At 42.9% G+C, this 15,929-nt stretch overlaps 1 protein-coding gene across 4 annotated transcripts in view; it reads right to left on the bottom strand.

The window, feature by feature from the left end:
* The window catches only part of ckap5 (cytoskeleton associated protein 5), a 198,148-nt gene that overhangs the window by 147,151 nt on the left and 35,068 nt on the right, over positions 1–15,929 (bottom strand). For all 4 annotated transcript variants that reach the window (XM_068046465.1, XM_068046466.1, XM_068046467.1 and 1 more), the window contains 6 exons: positions 15,624–15,795; positions 15,402–15,531; positions 10,438–10,535; positions 9,461–9,574; positions 7,248–7,352; positions 2,247–2,336 (listed from right to left, as the gene is read on the bottom strand). In XM_068046465.1, the coding sequence (XP_067902566.1) occupies positions 2,247–2,336; positions 7,248–7,352; positions 9,461–9,574; positions 10,438–10,535; positions 15,402–15,531; positions 15,624–15,795 (709 nt within the window). The remainder of the gene's footprint in view (positions 1–2,246; positions 2,337–7,247; positions 7,353–9,460; positions 9,575–10,437; positions 10,536–15,401; positions 15,532–15,623; positions 15,796–15,929) is intronic.

Raw genomic sequence — 15,929 nt, 5'->3', positions numbered from 1 at the left:
TGAACATCAATGCAAACTCAAGGAACAGCACCTCATTTTCCAATTAGGCACTCTACAGCCTTCTGGACTCAACATTAAGTTCAATTATTTCAGACCATGAACCCCATTATTTTTTGTTTACACACACATTACATTTTATTTATTAGCCATGTGATAGTCTGAAACTTATTTTTCATGTTTTTGCTTTCGTACAGACCTGCTCATTATTGTCATTAACATGCTCTCTGGACTCGTGCTTTGTCTTTCGCTACAACTAATTAGCGGTCCATTTGCATTCAGTTCCAAGACATCTGTCTTTTAATTTCTCCCCACTCTGTCCTATCTCAGTTCTTCCTTCATGTTCTTCTTTCTCTCTCCTCTTTCTCCACCCACCCCCCCCACCCCACCTTTTACTTGCTCAAAGACTGTTACATTTCTAACTTTTGCCAGTTCTGATGAAGGGTCGCAGACCTGAAAAGTTAACGGTTTCTCTCTCCACAGATGCTGCCAGACCTGCTGAGTATTTCCAGCACTTTCTGTTCTGATGGACGGCCATAATGTTTTGGGGGCAGGGGGAGAGGGGTCAGTCGGTGACAGCATGAGTGTTACCCAAAACATTCACATTTCGTTCAGTTTTCGGGACAATTTATAATTTGCAAGTCATTCGCAGAATACATTTGATGTTCTAGCACCTTGCTGGAATTATTGAATGCTTAATAATCAAGTCTATTAACTAGTGTAACCTGGGTTTCAGTTGGGCTGGCAATTACAAGGGTCCTGTATCCCGTGATTGTGGTGATGCTGGATTCAATGAATATGCTAACCCAAACACCAAGAAGGTCTACCCCGTTTCTCCTGAAAGTCTCCGGTTTTACAAGCCTCCCAAAACATATCACCCATTCGGAATGACACATCCCACAGCATTTTCACGATTATTTTTTCAAGATGGGATTTGGGAGAGGAGGGTTGTGGTAGACCCACCTCTATTAGCTGCAAGGAAGTACACGTATGCTGGTATGCTCATAGCAAAAGCATCTGCTCTCAAGAACAGAATCATCGGGCACAAGACTAGGCCTGAAGTATCTGCAAGGCAATCATGCTTTTGTGGCCTCACAGACTGTCCACTGGGATGTGGTCATCACCAGAATGTGTACATCAGACTCACTTTTGGCAAGCAGAGTTGTAGCACTTAGAGTCTTAAAGGATGTAATATGCAGAGTGAATATTAAAATTAGCCTTGCTGCACATGAGGGCTTAATTTCAATCTTATTCCAATATTCTTCCAGAACCATTTAAGCCCTGCAATGTCAGCCATGCCAGAGTGGACAGAACTGTAGCCTCTATTAGAAGGCTGTCAGTTCAAGTCCCACTCGAGAGACTTGTGCACAAAATCTAGGTTGACACTTTAACACTGTACTGTCACTGTGCCCCTTTTTGGATGAAATATTAAAGAGGCCAGCCTCCCCCTTCAGGTGAGCATAAAGGATCCCTCTGCACTATTCAAAGAGCAACAGGGGTGTTCTTCAGGAAGAAGTCCTTCCAAATTTTATCCCTCAATCAACATCACTAAAAACACAAATTATCTGTCCATTATCACGCCACCGGTTGTGGGACTTTACTGTGCGTAAATTTGTTGCTGCGTTTCCTATACTACAAGTGACTACACTTCAAAAAGTAAAGCACTTTACAGCCAATCAAGTAGAGTGTTGAAGTCATGAAACGAATGCATGTTTTTCTTTCTGGAGCTCTACTGTTTGAGTGTGCAGACTACAAAAATCCTCTACAGTGCAGAGAGATTTAGTTCGCTCCAGGAGGAGGGGAGAAAAGCTGAAAGAATATAATGTTCTGGGAAGAAATGATACAGATCATACAATAGTGTCCTCAAGATTGCCCTGCTGACATTAACTCTGTAGTGAAAGTGTCAAAATGTACACACTGAATGATTCACTGATCAGTGGAGATAATCTATGACATGAGCATAAAAACTTTCAAAGAAAGAAAGATAAACTCACAGAAAAAGGACAGGGAAAGGTGCCTCTAATGTGGAAGTAGCAACAACACAGGACTTGGGCAAGTGACCGTACCACGCACTGAAATGTGTTAATTTATGCAACTACAAGGTAAGTTCTACATACGCTATTGTACCCTGCTAAAATACAACTATACAACATTTTAGTTGAAATCCCCAGACTGAAATGATCAATTTTTCAACATTTTACCACAAGTGCTTCAAAAGCAAAACTCCAGAGCATCAATTCAGAGCTTACAGTGAGAAAAACAGCATCAATAGCTTCTTGCAAAGCCTGAACTACTTGAGGTTTCTTCTCTTTAAACTTTTCCAGAAGTGTTGGCACCACCTGAAAAGATTGAATAAGTTTGTATAATAGAGGTTTTGAACTATGGACACTGGTAATAAACTTTGCTCAAAAATGCAATTTAAAATGAATTAATATGTATCATTTTGAGCCAGTATGGTCCCACATTTGATTCTGGATCTTTAGGGAGTTAGCTGATTGCAATCAGCGTGGCAGGAGGAACACTAAGGGAAAAGGAGGAGGTATGGTGGTTTCGCAACAGTATGCACACTAGAGGAAGAGGTCAACATGCCAGACGTCCCAAAGAAACTATTACTGAATCAAGGACAGGGAGTCAACAAAATGAGTGCAAGGTAACAGTAATGAAGAAATTCATGGCACTAAAGAGCAACAAATCCCAGGACCATAAACAACCAGTTTGATTGGCACCCCCATCCACAAACATTCATTCCCTCCACCCTGATGCACTGGCAGCAATGTGTACCATCTACAAGATGCACTACAGCAACTCGCCAAGGCTCCTTAGACAGCACCTTCCAAACCCACAATGTCTACCACCTAGAAGGACCAGGGCAGCAGATGCATGGGAACACACCACCTGCAAGCCACACACTATCCTGACTTGGAACTATATCATCGTTCCCTCACTGGCACTGGGTCAAAATCCTGGAACTCCTTGCCTAACAGCACTCTTGGTGTACCTACCCCACATGGACTGCAGCAGTGCAAGAAGGCAGTTCACCACCACATTTGCAAGGCAATTAGGGATGGGCAATAAATGTTGGCCTAGCCAGCAACGGCCACATCCCACGAATAAGATGGCTTCCATCTCAGGGTCTTAAGGGACATTGATGGGAACACTGCAGATGCCCAAATTATAATCTTCCAAAGTTCTCTCTATTCAGGAACTACTCCTTTATATTGGAAAATTTGCATGTTACTCTGCTATTTAAGATAGATAAGAGGGGGAAAACCAGGGAATTATAGACCATTAACCTAACATATGTTGGTTGGAAATAGCTGGAGGTTATCATAAGATCATAAGAACTAGGAGCAGGAGCAGGCCGTCCGGCCCCTCGAGCCTGCTCCGCCATTCAATAAGATCATGGCTGATCTTTTCGTGGACTCAGATCCACTTACCCGCGCTCCCACCGTATCCCTTAATTCCTTTATTGTTCAAAAAGATATCTACCTTAGCTTTAAAGACGTTTACTGAAGAAGCGTCAACTACTTCACTGGGCAAGGAATTCCATAGAGTAACAACCCTCTGGGTGAAGAAGTTCCTTCTCAATTCAGTCCTAAATCTGCTCCCTCTAATCTTGAGGCTATGCCCTCTTGTTCTAGCTTCACCTGCCAGTGGAAACATCCTCTCTACTTGTATCTTATATATTCCCTTCATGATTTTATATGTTTCTATAAGATCCCCCCTCATTCTTCTGAACTCCAATGAATATAATCCCAATCTACTCAGTCTCTCCTCATAAGCCAACCCCCTCAACTCCAGAATCAACCTAGTGAACCTCCTCTGCTCCCTCTCCAGTGCCAGTATATCCTTTCTCAAGTAAGGAGACCAAAACTGCACACAGTACTCCAAGTGCGGCCTCACCAGTACCTTATACAGCTGCATCATAACCTCTCTGCTTTTAAACTCAATCCCTTTAGCAATGAAGGACAAAATTCCATTTGCCTTCCTAATTACTTGCTGTACCTGCAGACCAACCTTCTGCGATTCATGCACAAGGACACCTAGGTCCCGCTGCATAGCAGCATGCTGCAACTTTTTACCATTCAAGTAATAATCCTTTTTCCGGTTACTCCTACCGAAATGAATGACTTCACATTTATTAACATTGTATTCCATCTGCCAGACCTTTGCCCACTCACTCAATGTATCTATGTTCCTCTGCAAAGTTTCACAGTCATCTGCACACTTTGCTCTGCCACTCATCTTAGTATCATCTGCAAACTTTGACACCCTACACGTGGTCCCCAACTCCAAATCATCTATATAAATTGTAAATAATTGCGGTCCCAACACCGATCCCTGAGGCACACCACTAGTGACTGATTGCCAACCAGAATAGCACTCATTTATCCCCACTCTCTGCTTCCTGTTAGTCAACCAATCCTCTATCCATGCTAATACTTTACCCGACGCCATGCATCCTTATCTTACGCAGCAGCCTCTTGTGCGGCACCTTGTCGAAGGCCTTTTGGAAATCTAGGTACACCACATCCACTGGGTCCCCATTGTCCACCTTGCTCGTAATGTCATCATAGAATTCCAAAAGATTTGTCAAGCATGACCTGCCCTTCATGAACCCATGCTGTGTCTGCCCAACGGGACAATTTCTATCGAGATGCCCTGCTATTTCTTCCTTGATAATAGACTCAAGCATCTTCCCCACTACAGAGGTTAAGCTAATCGGCCTATAATTCCCCATCTTTTGTCTACCTCCCTTTTTAAACAGTGGCGTCACATCTGCTGTTTTCCTATCAACTGGGACTACCCCAGAGTCCAGCGAATTTTGGAAAATTACCGTCAGTGCACCTGCTATTCCTCCCGCCATCTCTTTTAGTACCCTGGGATGCATTCCATCAGGGCCAGGAGACTTATCAATCCTTAGCTCCATTAGCTTGCCCAACACTACCTCTTCCGTAATAATGATTGTTTCCAGGTCCTCACCTACGTTCGTCTCTTTGTCAATTACTGGCATGTTATTAATGTCCTCCACTGAGAAGACCGATACAAAATACCTGTTCAATGCCTCGGCCATTTCATCATATCCCATAACTAAATTCCCCTTCTCATCCTCTAAAGGACCAACGTTTACTTTAGCCACTCTTTTTCGTTTTATATATTTATAGAAACTTTTGCTATCTGTTTTTATATTCTGTGTTAGTTTTTTCTCATGTTCCATCTTACTTTTCTTTATAGCTCTTTTTGTAGCTTTCTGTTGACCTTTAAAGTTTTCCCAATCTTCTAGTTTCATGCTGTTTTTGGCCACTTTGTATGCCTTCTCTTTCAATTTGATAGCCTCCCTTATTTCCTTAGACACCCATGGCAGATTACCCTGTTGTCCCTGATCACTAACTGAATTTGAATTACTTAATCTACCAGGCGTGACTGCCTCCTGAAACAAAACGTCCAGGTAACTCTCCCCCACCCGGATGTGCCGCAGTGTTTGAAGCTCAGATTCCAGATCATCAACTCTGAGCCGGAGCTCTTCCAGCAACCAACACTTGCTGCAGATGTGGTCCCTGCCGTTCACAATGGGGACAGCCAGCTCCCACATCATACAGCTACAGCACATCACCTGCCCAGCCATCTCTACTTAGTTAATTACTTTATAATTAAGGTTAGGGTGACTGAACACATTTTCAGTTGATCAGAGAACGAACATGGATTTATAAAGGGCAGGTCATGCCTGATGAACCAGATTGAATATTTTTTTGAAATGGTGACTATAGTGGATAGGGGAATGTCTATGGATATTTAAATGGACTTCTAGAAGGCACCTGATAAAGTACCACATAAGAGACAGTTATCCAAAGTTGAAGCTCAGAGAACTGAAGGCAAATTATTACCCGGCTAGGAAATTAGCTGAGCAGAAAGACAGCTAATGGACAGATACTCTAATAGGCAGCATGTGACTTGTGTTGTCCCACAAAGACCTGTATTGGGGTCTCAACTATTCACTGTATTCATTAATGACTTAGATGACAGGATAGAAAGCTCCATATCCAAATTTGCCAATGACACAAAGATGGGCAGCATTGTAAGCCGCATAATTTTACATTCCCATCTACAAAGAGACATTGATAGATTAAGTGAACACGAAAATTTTGGCAAATTGTTTTCAGGACAGGGTACTTTCTAAATGATGAAAAGGCTAGAAACAGTGGAGGTCCAAAGAAACTTGGGGATCCTTGCACATAGACAAAAAATAGTCATGGACAGTTTCAGACAATATTCAACAAGGCTAACGGAATGCTGGCCTTTATATCAAGAGGATGAGAATACAAGGGGGTAGAAGTCATGTCAGCTATGCAAAGACCAGACTAGTCCACACTTGAAATACTGTGAGCAGTTCTGGGCACCACACTTTAGGTAGGATGTAGTGGCCTTGGAGGGAGTGCAGTACAGATATTCTGGAAAGGATACTGGACTCCAAGGGTTAAGCTACTTGACGAGATTAAACAAACTAGGGTTGTATTCCCTGGAATGGAGACCGTTAAGGGATGATTTGATCCGGGTTCTCAAGATATTAAGGGAATGGGTAGTTTCTCCCAATCTATCCTATTTCTAATAGTTGGGGTCTAGGACTAGGATGTAGTGTAAAAAAAATTAAAGCCAAACCATTCAGGAGCGAAATTAGGAAACACTTCATGCAAAGGGTGGTGGAAGTTTGGAACATTTCTGCAAAAGGCAATTGACGTGAGATCAGTTATTAATTTTAAAACTGAGATTGACAGATTTTTGTTAGCCAAAGGTATAAGGAATTTGGGGCAAAGGCAGGTGTATGGAGTTAGGTTACAGATCAGCCATCAGCTACTCACTGAACGGTGGAACAGACTTGAGCAGCTAAACGGCCTACTGTTGTTCCCATCTTCCTATGGTGAGGGTTTGGTTGAAGGAAAGTTAGCCACAAGATTGATTCTTGACCTCTATCTGACTAGCAAATGTAGGTGGATGTTAAAGATCTCATGACACTATACAAAGCAGAAAACTCTTCTAGCTTCCTAGTAACATTCCTGTTAATCACCAACAAATACAGATTAACACACCACAGAACTCATTGCCACACATCACACCTTTCTCAATCCTAAGGAATCAGTCATAAAACTCACTGCACATAAGGTTAACAAGCAAGTAAAATACTTGTAATTTATACATTTTCTATATGCAAGATAACCTTTGTTCAGAAGTCCCACACATTATTTGAAACTTACATGAGTAGCATAACACTGGAACTTCTTCCTGAGTCCAGCAGCTAGACCAGCAAGACATTTTGCACCCAGAGCCACAAGCAGTACGTTGGAGTCCTTTCCAATAACCTAGAAGGGAAAATTCAAATCTAAAAAAAATTCAGCATTCAGAACTGTGCAAAAATTCTCATTTTCCAGCAAGCTTGATTACTTCCTGCCCAAGATTAAAATGTGTTTTCGAGGAGAATGTATGGGTGATTGGGATGGGCCGGAGGGGGAAAAGAAAAGAGGGAGTGCAGGCATCATGATGTCATACATTGTACCGTGACTGGATGGGACAGGCTCAAATGGAGCAAACTGGGTCTCATCTTTTATTTTCATATGTTTACATTTGAGGGATCACATTTCAAGAGCTTATCCCATTGAATCTCATGGGTCACAAGTGATGGAGTTACTAACTGAAGGGCTGGAGACCCTGATTCTTTAAACAAAGTGACTCCTGACAACGCAGTGGTCCACCAACGTCAGAGTGTTCCAAGCTGTGCACATGTGCAAACGGTCTCCTGCTCTAGGTGAGATGCTGCGCATGCACAGCCTATGTCTTGCCAGGACTAACTGGTGCATGCGCGGGAAAACGTCATCACGTAACGCCAATGTCATTGAGTGGCTGGAGCTCGATGCCCGCCACTTGCTCCCCCTAACTCAGCTACTCGCTCCCACCACCCGCTTCCCCCCACTCAGCTACTCTTTCCTGCCCCACTGGCCACTCTTCCCAGGCCTTGACGCTTTCGACCCCTCACCCCGACCGGCCGCTTCCCCTCTCAGCCACTTACTTCAGAGCTCGCCACTGCTCCCCACCTCCTTCCCCTCCCGTCAGCCAATTGTTCCCCGCTTCTCGCATCCCGCCCTCCGGCCGCTCGCTCCCCATTTCCCCCTCCCTCCAGACGCTAGCTCTAGGCCGCGCCGCTTCCCTCCTCTTGGCCACGTGCTCCTACATCATCCCTCGCAGCCCGCCTTGCTTCTTCGGGCAGTGCGCTGAGAACGATCAAACGTGGGAGCGAGCAGCTGAGAGAAGGGAAGTGGCGCGGCCGCAAGGCTGTAGCAAGCACTTAAGGGAAGGCAACAGGCAGTCAGTGAGAAGATGGGCGCAGGAGGGATCGATAGAGAGAAGCACAATGGCAGGAGGGAGTGGGGGACTGTTGGGGGTGGGATGGAGGCGGCGATGGCAGCCATTGAGGGGATTTTCCGGTTGAAGCTCTTTTCCTGTGATAAATTGAGCAGCGCCACCTTTAATCCTGGCAGCTGCCTGAACGTCGCAAAGTGACGTTTCAGTGGAAGAGGCTGCATTTACGCATGTGCTAGTACTGCGCCACCTAATGGTTACGTTGTCAGCAAACTGCCTTCTTTAAAACTCTTAGAAATAAGTAATGCTATGAACAGATAAAAGAAAAACTTCATGCAATAGCTTTGCTGTTATATTCATATTGAAGCTTGCTTTAAGGCTGCCCATGAGATAAAAGCAGTTTTTGTTGACTGACCCTTAGCTCAGGTCAAAAAGTGTCTTGTTTATAAGAACCAATAGGGAATGCACGCAACCATCCATTTAGTTTAACTCTACTGGGAAATGGACATACTTATCATTAAGTAATAAGCTACGCAATGGAAAATTAACAGATTGGTGAAGTACCAAATCAACTTCTATCACAGTTAAATGTGAAACTTGGCCCCAAGAACTTCTATGTCAAATAAGGCTCCTCAACCAGCTGAAATTTGCCTGGTAGAATTGAGACTTGCCAAAGAAATTTCCCCAGATAGAATCTTGAACTTACAAGACCAGAAAGGCTAATGAAAAACTATTTACAAATCACACAGGGAAAAAAAAACTGGGTAGAAAGTACAACTCATACAAAAATGCACTAGACTACTTTAATGCATCTGTGGGTAATCATAATTCAATAAAACACAGCTTTCATACTCCTCCTGACCTCATGCTCAACTATTAGAGTTCACTGGCATGGATTTCAGGATTCTAAAATCCAAGTCCGTTCCCTTCTCAAAAAGACAGCATGAGTGAAGGAAGTGAGTGTTGCAAGGGCAAAAGGTGCTTTAAATACTAGTGCAGATTCTTCAGAATTAAGGTATTTTGGTAAAGTTAAATGGTGTATGCAGCAGCACCAATAACATTGATGCACAATTTGTCATAAGACTGAAATACAGCATGACAGGTATATAGTTACTTTTTTAAGTGCTCTCACGACATCCGCATAATCTCCGGATTCTAGCTTGGGGTTTTTCACAAGCACCTCAAGTGCTTCCAAAGCTTCTTTCCGCTCCTGCCATTTTTTGGCTTCCTATTTTAATTAGATGAAAAAAAAACAGATCAATTTGAATAGTACACAGGATTTCACGTGCTAACAGATAAAATACTAGATCAATTTATTAAGATTTACTGGTAGCCAGTTATCAATGCCAGATTGTTCTTGGGTGCTGTTTACAGTTATGACTTTCTGAAGCAAACTCCTGAACTGTTGGGAGGTTCAACACATTCAGAACTACCTGGTTAACAAGTTCCCAGTTAGTTTAAATGCTGACAGTGGTTCTCTCTAACTGATCAGACACCTAAGGAATTCACAAGATCCAGTAGGGACATTTCATAATTAGCTTTTGCAAGGTTTCTTATAAATTATCTTGAAGTAATATTCTCAACCATGACAACCTATAATAAAACCACCAAGTGAACAAAAAAGTTTGATTTCAAGTGAAATACTGTATTTAGTGATCTGCCAAAATGACCTTTTAAAATAGATTTGCTAAGCAGACTATAAACTTACTATTTACAAGATGCACATGAAAGTAAATTAGCCCCAAGTGGAGGTTCACAAAAACAGTCCTCCAAATCTGCTAAGTCCCTAATTTGAACCACAATGTAGAGGCTGCAGCTCATCTTTTCCTGCAAACTTAGGTAATGCAGGCTGAGCGGCCTTTTATTCCCCCTGAAGTCAGTAAAAAGGTTACAATGCTCATAACCCTCAAGATGAAAGAATAAGTGGAGTTAAAATGCTAAAAATTTAGAAAAGATCAGTGGTCCACTCGTATCACTTGATTAGCAGGGGGAGTTGGAGGAAAAAGGTAGCTCCATTACAAACGTCTTTCACAGAAGGAAACCATTTTCTTGACAATATAAAAATGTGCATAGCAACGAGATTGTACTTACAATTTTATCATAGAAATCTTTAGGAAGCTTTAAAAGAATCTCAACAGGCTCTAAAAGATCATAAGCATCCACAACAGGGGCTTCTCCTTCCTCTTCACCTGCAAAGAAAACCATATGGCATCTTCATATTAAAATTTATTGTGTTTTCTTTGTATGTCAAATCTAAGCTGCAACTGGGCCTCAAGAGAATAAATACTCTGCAATTTAAGATATTTTCCTGCCAATAGTTTCTCTATTTTCCATTTATTTATATCAAAAGCACAAATTTGCTCTTCCAAATCATTGCAAAATTCTACCCATTCTAGGAAAATTGCTCAGATACAGTTAACATGACACTTCTCTATCCCCCCACAAAGTTCACTTATTTATAGGGTGTGCAATAACATGCGTACCACACAATAGTTAATTTTTTGAAAAATGTGGTGAATTTCGCTGGCAAGGACAGCATTTACTGCCCATCCCTAATTGACCTCGAGCTGGTGATGGGCTGCCTTCTTGAACCATGATGTGTAGATACACCAGTGCTGTTAGGGAGGGAATTTCACAATTTTGACCCAGCAACATCGAAGGAACGGAATACAGTTTCAAGTCAGGATGATGCAAAATTTGGAGGGGAACCTGTAGGTGGTGGTGCTCCTATGCGTCTGCTGCTCTTGGTTTTCCAGGTGGTAGAGGCTGTGGGATTGGAAGATGCTGTGAAAAGGAGCTTTGGCAGGTTGCTACAGTGCATCATGTAGACAGAGTAGTGGTAATGTAACTGAAATAATCCAGAGGCCCAGGCCAATGCAGAGGACACTGCCCTACCCTGGCAGTGTGGCCTTTATCTAGATATTCAAATTAACAAATTAGATTTAAATTAACCTACCTGCTGGTAGCGCCATCCGACGCCAATTGCACCTTTCGCGCCTTTGGAACTCTGTTTGGAGTTCAGAGGCGAGAACCTGGTGGGGAGGGGGAGGAATAAAATTTTCAGGGTGGGAGAGCAGGGAAACCAATTTTTATTGACTGTGGGATGGTGCGAAGGGGTTGAGGGTCGAGGGTCAAAGGGAACAAATTTCAAGGGGGGGTAGTTCAGCAGATCAAAAGAATTATGGGGGGGGTAGTTCAGCAGAACAAAAAAAAATTATGGGGGGGGGGGATAAAAGAGGGCAACTTGTGGGGGTGAGAGACGGGATTTAAAGTGGAAATAAAATTTTATTTACCGCAGACCAGGACCTTTAAATATTGAAGTATTACTGAAGGGCTTGAAGCCCTTTAAAAATGGCGCCAGACGCAGCGGCTGCCCCCTCTAAATCATCGGGGATGGCAGCTCCACCCTTCTATTTAAATAAGACCCCATGCATAATAGTGCAGGGACTTGGCGGCTGCACTTGTGTTTCGGAAGGCCGCAGAGGTCAAAGCGCGCGCTGCGCTAATAAAATCCAGCCCTGCGTGTCAGTGGTGGATTGAATACATGGTTAAGGTGGCAAATGGAGTGCCAACCAAGCAGGCTGTTTCGTCCTGGATGGTGTAGAGTTTGAGTGCTGTTGGAATTGCACTCATCCAGGCAGGTGGAGAGTAGTCCATCACACTCCTGACTTTGCTTGTAGGTGGTGGAGAGTCAGGAAGGGAGTTATTCGTCACGGAATTGCCAGCCTCAGACCTGCTCTTCTAGCCACAGTACTTATATGGCTGGTCGGTCCAGTTAAGTTTCTGGTCAATGGTAATCCCCAGGATGTTGACGATGGGGGGTTTGGTGATGGTAATGCCATTGAACACCAAGGGGAGATGGTTAGATTCTCTCGTTGATGGACATTGCCTGGTACTTGCATGGCACCAATGCTACTTGTCACTTATCAGCCCAAGCCTAAATGTTGTCCAGGTCTTGCTGCATGCAGACATGAACTGCTTCAATAGCTGAGGAATCGCAAATGGTACGAAACACTATAATCGGTGAACATCCACATTTCTAATGATCGATGAAGCAGCTGAAGATGGTTCAGCCATAACAATACCCTGAGGAACTGGGACTGAGAAGATTGGCCTCCAACAACCACAACCATCTTCCTCTGTCCTAGCCATGACTCCAACCAGTGGATATTCCCCCCCACCCCCGATTCCCATTGACTTCAATTTTGCTAGGGATTCTTGATGCCACATTTGGACAAATGCTACCTTGATGTAAAGGGCAGTAACTCTCACCTCACCTCTGGAATTTAGCTCTTTTGTCCACGTTTGGACCAAGGCTGTAGTGAGGTCTGGAGCAGAGTGGCCCTGACAGAACCCAAACTGAGCACTAAAATAAAAGCAAAATACTGCAGATGCTGGAAATTTGAAATAAAAACAAGAAATGCTGGAAATACTCAGCAGGTCTGGCAGCATCTGTGGAGAGAGAAGCAGACTTAACGTTTCAGGTCAGTGACAGAAGAAGGGTCACTGACCTGAAACGTTAACTCTGCTTCTCTATCCATAGATGCTGCCAGACCTGCTGAGTATTTCCAGCATTTCTTGTTTTTATTCCAAATTGAGCACTGATGAGGAAGTGCCGTTTGGGAGTGTTGTTGAAGACACCTTACACCACTTCGCTTATGATTGAGAGTAGACTGTTGAAGCGGTAATTGGCTAGATTGGATTTATCCTGCTTTTTGTGGACACGATATATTTGGGCAATTTTCCACTTTGACATAGTTGCCAGTGTTGTAGCTGTACTGGAACAAATAGCTAGGGGCGTGGCTAGTTCTGAAGCATAACTCTCGAGTACTACAACTGGGATGTTGTCAGGGCCGAGTGTGTTCCACTGTTAGATATCACGTGGAGCGAATTGAATTGGCTCAAGACTGGCACCTGTGATGGTGGGATGCTCAGGAAGAGGCTGCGACGGTTGCATGTACTTAACCTCGTCTTTTGCATTTATGTGCTGGGCTTCCCCATCATTGAGGATGGGGGTTTGTGGAACTTTCTCATCTGGTTCGTTGTTTAATTGTCCATTACCTTTCACAACTGGATGTGGCAGGACTTCAGAGTTTTGATCTGATTCATTGATTGTGGGATTGCTTAACTCTTGTCTATCGCATGCTGTTTCTGCTTTTTAGAATGCATTTAAGTCCCATGTTCTAGCTTCACCAGGTTGGCATCTCATTTTTAGCTATGTGTGGTGTTTCTCCTGGCATGCTCTCCTGCAGTTCTCATTGAGCCAGGTTGAGGGATCTGCTAGGCCATGCGGTTATAGATTGCGGTTGAAAGAATTCTGCTGCTTCTGATGCCCCACAGCACCTCATGTATGCCCAGTTTTTAGTTGCTAGATCTATTCAGAATCCCTCTCATTTAGCAAGTTGGTACTGCCACACAGCAGAATGGAGGGGGTCTTTGTGTGAAGACTGGACTTTGTCTCCACACGGACTGTGGGATGGTCACTCTGCCCAATACTGTCAGGGACAGAGGCATCTGTGACAGGTAGATTGGTAAGGATGAGGTCAAGTAGGTTTGTACCTCTTGTTGGTTCTCTCACCACCTGAAGGCCCAGTCTGGCAGATATGCCCTTCAGCACTCAGTAGCGATGCTACTGAGCCACTGGTGGGATATTGAAGTTCCCCCACCTCGAGTACATTTTTTTTATTCATTTATTTATTTTTTATTTTTATTTATTTAGCGATACAGCACTGAAACAGGCCCTTTGGCCCGAGTCTGTGCTGACCAACAACCACCCATTTATACTAATCCTACATCAACCCCATATTCTCTACCACATCCCCACCATTCTCCTACCACCTACCTCCACTAGGGGCAATTTACAATGGCCAATTTACCTATCAACCTGCAAGTCTTTGGCTGTGGGAGGAAACCGGAGCACCCGGCAGAAACCCACGCAGACACAGGGAGAACTTGCAAACTCTGCACAGACAGTACCCAGAACCGAACCCGGGTCGCTGGAGCTGTGAGGCTGTGGTGCTAACCACTGCGCCGCCCACATTTTGTGCCCTTGCTATCCTCAGCGCTTTTTCCAAGTGGTGTTCAACTTGAAGGAGTACGGATTCATCTACAGAGGGAGGACATTAGTGCTAATCAGCAGGAGGTTTCCTTGCACACGGTTGACCTGATACCATGAGACTTCATGAGATCTGAAGTCAATGTTGAGTCAACCTAAACACAGCCCACTTGCCATGGCAAATCTCGTGAATATCTGGCCTAGAATATACCCTCGCCCCCAACCTAAACTTCAATTTGTTGCTTGGTTATTGTATGTCACATTTTCCACCTCTGTCTTAACCACAATGTCAAACAAAGTTTAAGTCTGTGTGAATTCTAAACTCAAACAGGTTTAAAATTCTGGCACACAAGCTGAATTTAGGTATAAATCAGTATTAGTCACGAGTATGAATTGTGTTTTATTCATCAGTTCAAGCTAAACACTCAGGTAATAGTATATTTGGATCATAAAAAACTCTTTGGAGAATGTATTAAATACAAGCCTACTCCTGCAAAAATCTTCTCATTTCTTGTAATAAGTTAAATGTCAGCAAACTTTGCCAATAAATTGAGCATCAAATTCTTGCACATTAAGAAACTACGTTATCTTGGATATTAAGAAGGTCCTCTTTGGCCTATCTTTTCTCCTCACCATTACTAGACCCTTTGGAACAGTGATTCCATAAGCAACATCCAGCTATCAGCACTCGCACCCACTTGACCTATCTTTATATGCAAGCCTAGATTAAATGTCAGAAAATAGCTAACAGTGTAAAGAAGGGTCTGATCTTGTTTTTAAACATGTACCATGTACTTTCCAGGTCTTTACTAGATGTTATACTAGTTTAGCTTAAATTAGTGTTTTTATTAAACAAATGGAACTTTTGGTAAACTGATGCAAAGCTTCAGTATCTAGAATTTGGCAGAGTCAAAAACTGCAGTGAAGGGCTTAAAAACAAGATCCTGAATTTGAGTTTTAATCAAGAAAAATCTGAGTAAATTCTATGTATTTCACTGACCTTCTTCTTCATCACCTGCTGCTTGATGCTGTTCAAACTTGCTTTTAAGATCTTGCTGAGAACGCAAAAACCGCGTCTGTCTGGGAGCTGTAGTTGGCAATTTAACCCATTCTTCTTCAAGTTCTTTCAACTGAGGGGAACAGTAACTGAATCTGTATCTCCTTCAACATTGGTGCATCACAACTGCTCAATTATAAGTTTTACTATATAAAATTAATATACCTGCACAGAATTTATATTTTGCAGCGGTGGTCGTAAGGCATCACGAATCCACTTGTAGACTTCCACTGCCAATAATTTGGCTTCATCTCTAACAGCTTTTTCTCGAGATTCAAATAATTTTGGCAAAGCCTTGACAATTGGCTTGAGTTGTACTATTTTTGAACCAAATTCACTAACAAAAATCAGAAAAAGTTAGATTTTGATCAAGATAGATAAAATATAGTTTAGATTGGTACTGATTTTACATCATTTATCCTTAGATATTTGGTCACACAACTGAACTAAGATACAGAATGACTACATTTA

Source organism: Heterodontus francisci, chromosome 14 (genome assembly GCF_036365525.1).
Source record: "Heterodontus francisci isolate sHetFra1 chromosome 14, sHetFra1.hap1, whole genome shotgun sequence".
Classification (NCBI taxonomy): Eukaryota; Metazoa; Chordata; class Chondrichthyes; order Heterodontiformes; family Heterodontidae; genus Heterodontus; species Heterodontus francisci.
This window is presented reverse-complemented; position numbering and strand designations above follow the sequence as displayed.